This window comes from Nerophis lumbriciformis, linkage group LG06 (genome assembly GCF_033978685.3).
Source record: "Nerophis lumbriciformis linkage group LG06, RoL_Nlum_v2.1, whole genome shotgun sequence".
Lineage (NCBI taxonomy): Eukaryota > Metazoa > Chordata > Actinopteri > Syngnathiformes > Syngnathidae > Nerophis > Nerophis lumbriciformis.
The window spans coordinates 41008155-41020876 of record NC_084553.2 but is presented as its reverse complement, the minus strand read 5'-3'; the positions used below and the strand labels follow the sequence as shown (position 1 = coordinate 41020876).

General features: G+C 40.7%; 1 protein-coding gene across 1 annotated transcript in view; it reads right to left on the bottom strand.

The window, feature by feature from the left end:
- Positions 1 to 12722, bottom strand: part of ush2a (Usher syndrome 2A (autosomal recessive, mild)) — a 363320-nt gene that overhangs the window by 114499 nt on the left and 236099 nt on the right. Inside the window, exons 58-62 of the mRNA XM_061964341.2 lie at positions 11560 to 11762; positions 11377 to 11489; positions 10822 to 11041; positions 10181 to 10349; positions 9888 to 10109 (exon numbers count right to left, since the gene is read on the bottom strand). Coding sequence (XP_061820325.2) covers positions 9888 to 10109; positions 10181 to 10349; positions 10822 to 11041; positions 11377 to 11489; positions 11560 to 11762 — 927 coding nt within the window. The remainder of the gene's footprint in view (positions 1 to 9887; positions 10110 to 10180; positions 10350 to 10821; positions 11042 to 11376; positions 11490 to 11559; positions 11763 to 12722) is intronic.

Below are 12722 nucleotides of genomic sequence, written 5' to 3'. Positions count from 1 at the left end.
TTTGTTGCCGTCATCATTAAACGAACAGGTTACTCATCAGTTACTCAGTACTTGAGTAGTTTTTTCACAACAACTTTTTACTTTTACTCAAGTAAATATTTGGGTGACTACTCCTTACTTTTACTTGAGTAATAAATCTCTAAAGTAACAGTACTCTTACTTGAGTACAATTTCTGGCTACTCTACCCACCTCTGATCATGTTTCATCAAACATACACTATATTGCCAAAAGTATGTGGCCACCTGCCTTGACTCACATATGAACTTGAAGTGCCATCCCATTCCTAACCCATAGGGTTCAATATGATGTCGGTCCACCTTTTGCAGCTATTACAGCTTCAACTCTTCCACAGCGCATTGGTGAGGTCACACACTGATGTTTGTCGAGAAGGCCTGGCTCTCAGTCTCTGTTCTAATTCATCCTAAAGGTGTTCTATCGGGTTCAGGTCAGGATTCTGTGCAGACCAGTCAAGTTCATCCACACCAGACTCTGTCATCCATGTCTTTATGGACCTTGCTTTGTGCACTGGTGCACAGTCATGTTGGAAGAGGAAGGGGCACGCTCCAAACTGTTCCCACAAGGTTGGGAGCATGGAATTGTCCAAAATGTTTTGGTATCCTGGAGCATTCAAAGTTCCTTTCACTGGAACTAAGGGGCCAAGCCCAACTCCTGAAAAACAACCATACACCATAATTCCTCCTCCACCAAATTTCACACTCGGCACAATACAGTCCGAAATGTACCGCTCTTACTGGCAACCTCCAAACCCAGAATCGTCCATCAGATTGCCAGATGGAAAAGCGTGATTCATCACTCCAGAGAACGCGCCTCCACTGCTCTCGAGTCCAGTGGCGACGTGCTTTGCATCCGATGCTTTGCATTGGACTTGGTGATGTATGGTTTAGATGCAGCTGCTCGGCCATGGAAACCCATTCCATGAAGCTATCTGTGTACTGTACATGGGCTAATTGGAGGATCACATGGAGTTTGGAGCTCTGTAGCAACTGACTATGCAGAAAGTCGGCGACCTCTTTGCACTATGCGCTTCAGCATCCGCTGACCCCTCTCTGGCAGTTGACGTGGCCTTCCACTTCGTGGCTGAGTTGCTGTTGTTCCCAAACTCTTCCATTTTCTTATAATAAAGCCGACAGTTGACTTTGGAATATTTAGGAGCGAGGACATTTCACGACTGGATTTGTTGCACAGGTGGCATCCTATAACAGTTCCACGCTTGAAATCACTCAGCTCCTGAAAGCGGCCCATTCTTTCACAAATGTTTTTAGAAACAGTCTCCATGCCTAAGTTCTTGATTTTATACACCTGTGGCCGGGCCAAGTGATTAGGACACCTGATTCTGATCATTTGGATGGGTGGCCAAATATTTTTGGCAATATAGTCTATATTAACGTTGTTCCCCCCAGGGGAAACTGTATAAAACGCGGCACACTGATAAAGCTTAATGTAGTTTTACTATAACAATCTACAAGGTTAATACAGTTCCCTTCTCTTTCTTCCCCTCCATTTATCTGCTTTCTTTTGTAACTCAAGTTTTCATTACATATGTGTATTTTTGCATTTGAAACAATTGTATTGTTGATAATTGAAGTAATTATCATTATTCATTATCAATAGTGATATTCCTATTGGTATTTTTATTTGGAGTGTAGTCCATTTTTATTTGTAGTGTAGCTCATTTGTAGTGCAGTAATGTTCATTGTCATTTCTGTGTCATTACTATCTACTTCACTAACTGATTCTTTGCTATAATTTTTGGAATCATATTTGTACATATTGTATTTGCTGATGTTGTTCTGTTGTCGTCGTCGTTGTTTTTGTTGTCTCCTCGCAATTTCGCCTCCGTATTCCTATTTTCCTTCTTTCTATCCTATCCTGTTCCGGGCCAGCTGTGCCAAACATTAAATAAATCCATTTATTCCATCCATCCGTTTTCTACCGCTTGTCCCTTTTGGGGTCGCGGGGTGTGATGGAGCCTATCTCAGCTGCATTCGGACAAGTCGCCACCTTAATAAAGTCAAATACAAATAAGGCAACAACAGGAGTAACCCACACTTCCCTTTTGTAAAGTAAATCTGTACTGCAGATATGGGCATCTCCATCAACAATATGATTTGCTTGAGTAGCTGAACAGGATGTGAGCAGAGGATGTCGTTGTGGCTTGTGCAGCCCTTTGAGACATTTGTGATTAAGAGCTATATAAGCAAAATTTGATTGATTGATGAAATGAATGAATTAATAAAATAAGTCTATAAAAACAATTTTAAAAAAATGCCAATACTCCGTATACATGTCATGACCTGCATATGAACCAAGTCGTAACGACATTGTTAACGAAAGAGCTAACACAATTTTTTATTTTTAGTTTCTATTTTTAGTAACACAACGTCTTGATCACAGAGGTAACTAATGCAGCTCTTGACCTACTGAGCTGCTGCATTGCCCCGAAGTTGGTAAAAGTTTGCGCTAGATTATAAATCATGCCTCACCCTTGTATAGTATAAGGTTGTGGCCATAACCCGAGAAGTTGGTCAGCTTTGAAATTCAACTTAAACCCAAAGACATCACGTGGCAATATGTTAGTTAGCTCCCACCTTTTTTTTACCTAAGGAGCAAGGATTATGATGAATTCATCATCTGAACGGGGTAACACAAGTTTTTGCAGAGAGATCTAAACATCCCAAGAGTCGGCATCCCAGTGGAAGTGGACATTGTTAAGTGATTGTTTTATTATGTTCATTGTTTGTATTTCTTATTTAGCAATTAGCAATACTGCTGCATGATGCTTAGTGTTTCACTATAGCATGATCTGCTTAGCACCCAGCTTCTAAAACTTGGAGATCATTTTCCATATGTTTAGGCTCAAAATACAAAGTTCTGGATCATCAATTGTCTCACAGTAGTCATTGTTGGCTCTCATGAAGTCTGCAATGATCAGTAGAGATAGTTGTCGAAGGAAATGGCGAACGTTGTGATGCGCAATATGAAATTGATGCATCCCCAAAAAAGTTTCGACAACGCTTAAAATGACCACAATATGCTAAATATTACATTGTACTATGAATGTGCCTGTTACTACATTACATACATACTTACAACATGTATATAAAACTTTGTTGGAGGTTTTTTAGAGGGCGTTATAAGCGTAATAGATCAAATCTCCATTACCTGCATTGTTAGCCACCGCTTGCTAGCATTTTTTATGATTTAGAACAAACAAAAGAAAGAGCCATATGTGAGCTTGTCTCACATAGGGATTGTGAATGAAAAATTCACAACATTTTTTAAAAAGCGCAGTCACGCATGTCCTTAAATGACTCTTTCCTACCGTAAAACTTTCTGTTGGTAACTTTTTCCATCATCAATCTCATTACATCTTAATTATGAATATGCTACATTATTTTCAGTATCTGTGCATCAACTGTTTACCAAACTACTTCTAAAACTTTAGGTTTTCATATCATGCAAACCACAGACGTACAATCCCAGTCTTCAGTAAGTGTTATCTGTGTGCTACACTAGTGCAGTAAACTTGTGCTCAGGTTTAGAAATACACAGTCTGTGTTTTCTCTCTTCCTAACTGTAAGCCGTGTGTACTTGTAGCGTATTTGTGTTGACAACGATTTATCACACACCTCTTGTTTTCTCTGCAGCATCGCGGAACGCTCAGGCCCTAATCTTCAGATTTATGTCGGATTTGCATACATTCATTAACAGCGTCGGAAGCGCTGCATCAACACAAGGTGCTTAGACAACGTGAATTATTATTAGGGTTTCAGTCATTCCACTTAATGATAAGTCAATATTTAGCCCTGCCAATGAACTACTGATAAAAATGTGTGCCGTGGATTAGGGTTATCCGGCCTCTGTAGGAGGCTAAAACCACTCTACAACTTTAAATAAATCAAGTACTTTTAAATAGCTGAATACATTAAAATAGATTTGGTTTGGAGAGTGAAAATAAAGCCAAACTTTGACATACGCTAAATAAATTTAAAGGTCATACAGCCAGCATAGATCATCATTTCCTGTTCATTGTGTCTACTTTTTAAACATGTTTACTCCATTCAAAACAAGTTACTTTTTCCATTTGACTGACGGTGCACGCACGGTATATACAACATGACAATTGGATTTAATTACACAACAAATACACATGCACACAAACACACACACACACACACACACACACACACACACACACACACACACACACACACACACACACACACACACACACACACACACACACACACACACACACACACACACACACACACACACACACACACACACACACACACACACACACACATATAAAAGGGGCCTACAAGGACACGCACAGAGTCCAAGTCAACATATTTCCCACTTGACAACTCTTGTATTTATGTTTTTTTTGTATGTCAACATCAATAGGGATTCGGGTGACTGGTGAAGATATGTTCCATAATGTAAATTTTTTTCCAAATATGTGTGTTTAGATACATAATTTTAATGCTCAAAATGATAAGGAATTGGTGTTAAATGGAATGCCTTTATGGGAAAAACAATCTGGTACTAACTATGTCATGTAAAACAAGTCAGTATGTATGTACAGTATATTTATTGGAAATTATTTATACGTTAATCTGCAAATAATGGGTGTATTCATTCACAATTAATTTTAGATTCATAATAACTTACAATAATGAATACCTAACAAATGTTGAATAAATACAAACAAAAATATGAATGCACTAAAATAGGTGTCAAACACTATGGTAATACATAATATAACAACTAAAACAAATTAGCATGTATGTATAGTTAGTGGAAAATACTCTTCTTAACATAAAGAAATTACTTTAAGCATAAAGATATTCAAATTCAAAATACAAATCTATGGAAATAACTTGTATATTAGTGTTGAGATAATACCTGCAAAATTATCATTTAAATAATGAATAATTGAAACCCTAAAATAATTTGAACAAACAAACTATGTAAAACATTCTGGTAATCCCATCCATCCATCCATTTTATGCCGCTTGTCCCTCTCGAGGGCTGCGGGTGGTATGGTAATATATAATGCAATACATACAAACTAATCTGTATCTATTTATACTTCTTGCTATTCATTAAAATAAACAAACTAAATTATATTATTATTTAAAACACTAATATAATTGAGAACGTTGGGGGTAAAAAGATTTCTCCCTGGGCTGACTGTCCTCAACTGTATACTGCTGACAACCTCTGGATTTATTCTTGGCAATCATTAAACTCTATGCAATAGCAAATTCATCATCATAAGTATATTAACAGAGAGAGAAATGTCTCCCTGTGTTCATGGGGCACTTTATCTTAAAAAAATCAGCCAGACGCTGCTGTTTGGAATCTACTACTGTTGGCCATTTGCTACTCATCACTGATAGCAGATTTTGGCAGTGTATATTGACGCATGCACACACAAGCACACACACACACAGATGTGCATATCCTCGCTCGCGCGCGTACACACACACTTGCACAGAGACTGATATATTCTGTTGTTTTTGCATGAAACATTGTGAAGTCATTCAGTAATATGCAAAAAGAGCTTAAACACAGAGGAAAGTATACTTGCATCGAGTGGGGGGAAAACAAATAAGGCTGTCACACTTGCACGCGCGCACACACACACACGCATCCACTCTCTCAACTCCGCTCGGCTCAGACTGAGCAAGCTTAACTACTAGGATAATTTCCCCCCCAGCAAATGGTCACTGTGCCCTTGAAAAACATATTTGATTATTACTTTTTCTCCCCCTCCTCTTTTTTTTCTTTTAGCATCATCACAGCCATTTTCATCACGCGCTCTGATGATGGCACGGCAAGGCGCGTTAAGATAACACCCTGCCACCGCCAGGCTTTTAACACTTAAACGGTGAAAAGGGATATTCAGATTTGTCCTTGAATGTTTGGATGGGGCCTGCTGGGCTGGGACAGAGGGAGGGAGTCAGCGAAGGAGTTAAAGAAACGCTCACATTTTTTTTGAAGATCAGCTCCAGAGGAAAAGTGAACCAGGGAGGCCATTTAGGTTGGCACACGTACACAGAGAAGTGGGGTAAGGTGGGGACTGATGGGCCAGTGGAAGAGTTAAGCAAGAGCATGCTATATAACGCGCAAGTGTGAAGGGGAAATGATTAGTGGAGCTCACACTGCTCTGGGACTTAAGAGGGGAGTCAGAGAGCAGTGGGAGGCCAAAGACACCACACACACGTCCCATTAAACACCATCTAATCTCACCTTAATCTGAGCTCAATATCTTACATGCAAACTCTGAGGCAAAGAGAGCAAAAAAAAGGTGAAATGAAAAGCTTAAAAGTTGCAAGACATGAGGGACCGTGAAGGCAAACTGGGCCAATGTTTCCCTGAACTTATTTTGCAAAGTGGCAACAAAATTCATTCTGCATTCATAATACAGTGCATTGGAGGATGTTTTATGAATAAACTTTAAAAGTGAGGCAGACATCAGTGGGCCGTTGATGCAGAGTACAAACTTATTCGAAATTTGAACAAAAAACACAATTTTTGTCCCATATCAATTGATTCCAAAAAGCACGCACATGGATACTGGCTTTGTGTTGGTTTGACATACATATGAATGTTATTGTGCGTGTGTGTGTATCTCTACGTGCACACATGTGTATGCAAGACAGCATATCTGTTGCCAGACGGCTGTCTCCTGGCATTGGCGTTCCCCCGTAGCGCATGTGTATGGTTGTTGACAGTGTAGACGGTAATGTGTGATAGATCGCACTTCAGGGACCCCGTAATCACATCAGCCTAACCTAGTCTATCAGCTGGGCACAATGGGATACCCTTCACTCCTCCTTTAATCTGCTTCATCTCGTTCTCTTACAGACTTCTTTTAAAGCATTGATTTGAATTAAACGGTATAGACTTTATTTGTTTGAATGAGTTCTCTTTCCTGATTTTCGCTGTTTTATTTAGCTTAACAATATCAATACATCCATCTTCTAGGCCGTTTATCCTCTTTAGAGTCATTTTATGGGCAACCCCGGACTGTTTGCCAGTCAATCACAGGGCACATATTAGTAGACAACCAACCATTCTTACACACATTTTCACTTATGAGCCATTTAGAACAGAGACAAATCCGGTCCACGCACTTTTTTGCTGTGCGAGAGGAAGCCGTAAAGAAAACACACACAAGCACAAAGAGAACGTGCAAACTCCACATGTTATGACGGAGATTCTAAGCTGGATCTCCTGACTGTTAGGCAAACATGCTAACCACTACCCCACCGTGCTCTCCTTACTTAAAACAGTGTAACATTTACTTTCATACAGGTATCTCGTCAATAACGTGTCTCTCATTAAAGGGACACAACCCCAACATAGTGCAAGGAAGTATCGTCAGTAACCTGTGTCAAGGTTAAGCAGACTATCCCATAATAATAGGGAGCATGTTGTTGTGGGGAGGGTCTTCAAACAGACGTGTGGAGTCGAGGTTGCAAAGCATGGCCCCAGGGCTCCCCCACACCGCAGCGCACCCGGCAAATGGCCCTTAGCATTGCTAGCGCCGATAGCACTGCGATCCATCATTCCATATGCTCTCAATGGGGAAGCTAACGCTAATGACTGATGAGTGGCTGAGAAGAGAGAGGGAGAGGGAGAGAAGAGAGGGGAGAGGAGGAGGAGGAAGAAGAAAGGGTGGCAACACAAGGCTAGAAGATTTAGCAAAGAGGTTAAAGAGAGTTTTCAAGTTGGAATATCCTTTGAATTTGGAGGTAAATATAGGATCTAATTTGCAATACCATGATGAATGGTTGAGTTTGAAAAAGTACTTTATAGCAGGCATGCAGTAAAAAAAGCTGTGCAATTATTATTTGTACAATTTTATGTCTGCATGTTTGTAGGCTAATGGTTATGAGGGGCGGAGGTAGGAGAGCGGGCCTCCCCCACGGCTTGGGCCCGTAGGAGCTCAGCACATGCAAACAGTTTTATTCTAAACACTAGCATTAAATAAGCTGGACGTACAGTATGTAGGCTTACAGGTTACCCCAGTCAGGATGAGTCATGGTTGCTAAAAACTTTACAAGACTGACTTTAGTGGTTTAGTAGATGTAAAAAATGTAATAAAATGTTGTGCTGTATGACTGGCTTTATTTTCACTCTCACATTTCACTTTGCGACGTGCAAATTTATAAGTGCATCGACGATATTGTCTCCAAGTGTATCCGGGGTAAAATTGTCATCAACCGTCTATCAACATCATCAGTCACTTGTCAACAGAGTACAAGCTATGTGAGCATTTTTACTACGAAGTTAACATGAGTGGCAGTTTGTATTAACATAAAAGTGGAGCGGCAAATCGCAAAAAAAAGGAAAAAAGACACCAAGTGTAGCGGTAGCGTAATCTCAAATGGCTGGGTTGAGTTTTTCCTGTTTCGAGCGGTCCGCAAACCATGGTTGCCAGCATAAGCTCGAAAAGCACAGGGTCAAAAGGGCCCGGTCGTGTACCCCGCCCCCGCTCTGATTTGTTAGTTCTGCCAATGGTTATGGCGTCTGTACAGTGTCAAAATCCTCATGCATAAAAAGCACAATCGGAGTACATGTAGACTCATTTTGCAAATGTGCAGAGTTTACGCATGTACAGAATCATTTTGCGCAAGTGCCCTCTCTGTGCGCACATGGACTCAATGATTGGTCATTTGTGTCTCCAAGTTGGAGACAATTTTAGGCAGAGTAAAGTGGGTCATTATGGCGCAAGGATTGTGTGAAAATTAAGCATCCAATCAGCAAAAAATTTGATAAATTGTGGAACAGACATAAATACAGATTAACAATTAAAATGTATGTCTGTTCCTCAACTTACTTCTTTTTCCTTTGACATGTGCATCCTCAGACAAATCTCCCCGTCATGATGACCTGCCTTACAGTGTCTTGTATTGGCTCTTACTAGAAAACAGTAGCCGTTTAAAGTGACCAATCAGAAAGGAGGAGAGTTGCTGGGCAGTGTATTCAATGCCCGCCGTTAAGTGCCAAAAGAATGGAATGTCGTAGAGAAAGACACATCGAGTGCACAAAAAGAAGCTGCACAAGTGCAAAAAATTGCCAAGCGTGCAAAATGAGTTCTCACGCGCAAAATGACTCTGCGAGTGTGTTTTATTACAAGCGAGAAGTTTGGCTCTGTTCAAACGCCATAAATGGTGAACTATAGGCCTATCCATTTCGACCATTGTTTTAGGTGATGAAAATAGTCCAAGTGTCTATCCCCAACACTCAACACTAAATGAACCCCGCTGAGTGTACCCTGTTGACTCTCTGTGTGTGTGTTTGTAATATGCACATATATGAAAGTGCTTGTGTGTGTGTGTGTGTGTGTGTGTGTGTTGTGAAGGGGAGCGAGAATGTGTGAGTTATTTGTCCTGCTGTGTGCTTGGCAGTGCCCTCAACTGAGCCATCCAGAGTGTGTTTCATCATCATCTGCCATGACAAAGATGTCTAATGACACACACATTCACCTATATGCACAAAAACACACACAGTCCCATCTGTGCCATGGTATACTGGTGCTTGGGGACACTACAGGGGGAAAGAAAAGGGAAATGACCCCACATTTCTGCACCACGTGTCTACCTTTCCCACCAATGCTTAATTCTTCTTATTCATTTTTCCTTTTTCGACTCTGCTGTTTGCAGGTTAATAATTTGGCTTTTTTGAAGATTTCAAATGTGCCGCAGCACCAAATTGGAGACATCTACCTCTTGCAGATGCCTATGTTTTGACAACATAATCCAATATGTAGTCAAGAATAAATTAATTGCATACTAGGATATTTCCTCTGTATGACCTTAAAATAATGTGTATTTATTACTCTCACCTGAAATGTGTGTATGCACTTGTCCCTTCTCAGCATCGCCACAGCAAACCAGTGCATCATCTACAACGTGGCCCCCGCAACACTGGACCCTGTAGCCATCCTGGAGGCTCCCACTGCAGCACAGCTGGCCACCTTTGGTAGAGTATGGCGCACCTCCACAGCAGCTGTCCCCCTGCCCCACTGAGACTCGACCCTGCGAGTGATCGGGGCAGCAGTACTCATCTACAAACACAAGGTCAGATGAAGGGAATGCCGGAAAGTCAAAGTACAAAAAAACCCTCCTGAAAACTCACCGGTTTTGACTTGAAGATAGTATGCTCCACAGCACTGGTGGTCTGGGAGAGATGGCAACAGTTTGCCATTGCAGCAGACTGGACTGAAGGAATTACTGAAGCTCAGATAATGTCCGTCACAACAGTAATGACGTGGCATTTTACTATGCAGTATTTCATTACAGCAAACCTGGTTAAAACATTGGAAAATAAAGCATTAACAACTCCCGACACAACAAGATCACTCATTAGCAGTGAGGACAACTTCTTGAAAAAAGCAGTGAAGATGAAGGTCAGCACCCGATTTTTACTTACCGGTATCGAACATATATACATAAAAAATAACTCAAAAAATTAACATATGTTCATGAGCTGCACATTAAGTGTTGTCGTCGGATGCAGCAGGTGATCTAATATAAATGCAATGTAGGACAATTTGAAGGACATTGGCTAAGAATTGTCAACTTTCCCATCCGTTACCTTAGAGATATCCTACATTTAAATATGTGTTTAAAGGAGAACTTGAATTGAAGGTTCTTGCTAAATACTGAGTACTCATTGTGTTTAGGGATAAGTGATCGCAATGTATGTCCACATTTATAAGTATAATAAAGTAAAGAAAACCATTAAGAAAAACGCAAAAGCATAGAAAGCATACGCACCTGCTCATTAGGGTGGAAACACGACATCCCGCACACACTATAAGTAGCTGGACACTGCAGGTAGGAGCACCTGAACTTTATGCCGCCTGCATCTTTACCCACAGGGGGCATGGGCCCTGCTGATCTTGAGCCACATGTCTCCAAGGACTGTCTTAGGACTTCGTAGCCCACCATGATTCCACTTGGTCTTCCTGGAGGGGACCAGTCTAATTTCACAACCCTGATAGATAAGATGACAAAAACGGGGATATGGACAATGAGGTGTGGGTGTACTTCAAACCAAAGTCTGATCTACTTGGGGCGGTATAGTTCGGTTGGTAGAGTGGCCGTGCCAGCAACTTGAGGGTTCCAAGTTCGATCCCCGCTTCCGCCATCCCAGTCACTGCCGTTGTGTCCTTGGGCGAGACACTTTACCCACCTGCTCCCAGTGCCATCACACTGGTTTAAATGTAACTTAGATATTGGGTTTCACTATGTAAAAGCGCTTTGAGTCACTAGAGAAAAGCGCTATATAAATATAATTCACTTCACTTACAAAAACACAACAAATATCACCTTGGACTCAGTACTTGTACAAGCAGTGATGCCATGTCAGCAGGTATGTCCTCCACAGTAGTTGTTTGAGTGATATTACTCCGAACACATGCATACACAGTGCACACCTCCACCTGAAAAACATAGCACTTTAACACACTTTTTATGTATGGTCAGAGAGATGTCTTATGTAAGTGTCTGTACCTGTATGTTGTAAACAGTAAAAGGCAGCAAGTTGCCCAGAAGGTAAGACCAAGAGCTGTTGTCAACACTGCCATGGAGGTGGCCATCAACAATAACTTTGTAAGCAGTAATGGCTCCGTTGGCTCGTAGAGGAGGAGACCAGAGCACACGGACGGTGCTGCTGTTAACTGGAACTACTTCTGGGGCCGACATCCCTTCTGGCTCTGAGGATCGGTGCACAGACACAAAACGTCAAAAAGTTGCAAGACGCAATTATCATCACACATGTCACATGTAATAAAGACATGGACGAAGGACCAATGTCAAGACAATACACAATCCTAATGCCACACTGGTTTGACGACAGCCCCTTAAAAACTTTTACACAAAATTCACACCACCAGAACTTCAGAATGCCCTAAAATGGCTCTAAGTTTGAGATTGGTCAGGCCATGCTTGCTGTACTTATAAAAATGTAAGTATTCTGAGTGCTGTAATCTGTCAAAATATCTAATCCTCCCTCATTTATGATAGTCTGAATTGTTTAAGGTTCAGTAAGCCCAAAGATACTAAAGGAAATTGACAGACTTAAAACAATTCTATAAAAAAAGGAAACTCCAGTAATTTTGTGGCTTTAAGTGTGTGAAAGTAGCAATGGCACATCTAATGCTGAGTAAGTCATCTCAAGGTAAACCTGCTGCAACATTTCATTTATTGCAACAGGAGGACATTAACAGTTCAATACAATAGATTGTGGGTAATAATAAGATGGTTGGTGGGATGGGGCTGCATTAGTTCAAATATATTTGGCCAATGAAGTGAGTGTGTATGATGTTTTATGGCTGTAATATAATGAAATCACCTCAAAGGTACTGAATTATGTTAAACGATCCATGCTTTGCCTTTAACATCAAATGGTTTTTTAATGTTCTTAATGCACTTTTTAGTACACTGCTCAGATTCGAGATAGAAATAATAAATAAAATAATAATGGTCATTTTAGGTGGCATGGCCAGAATGGGATTTATTTAACAGGATCTTATTTATTGTGGATGTATATGGCAGTCGTTACTGCATCATTGAGAGTGGTTTCCAACATTTCCTTGTTTGGCTACACAAGAGAGTCAACATATTTTAAAAAACAGCTTTCAGTTGTATTCCACTTCTCACTACAACTACAAATG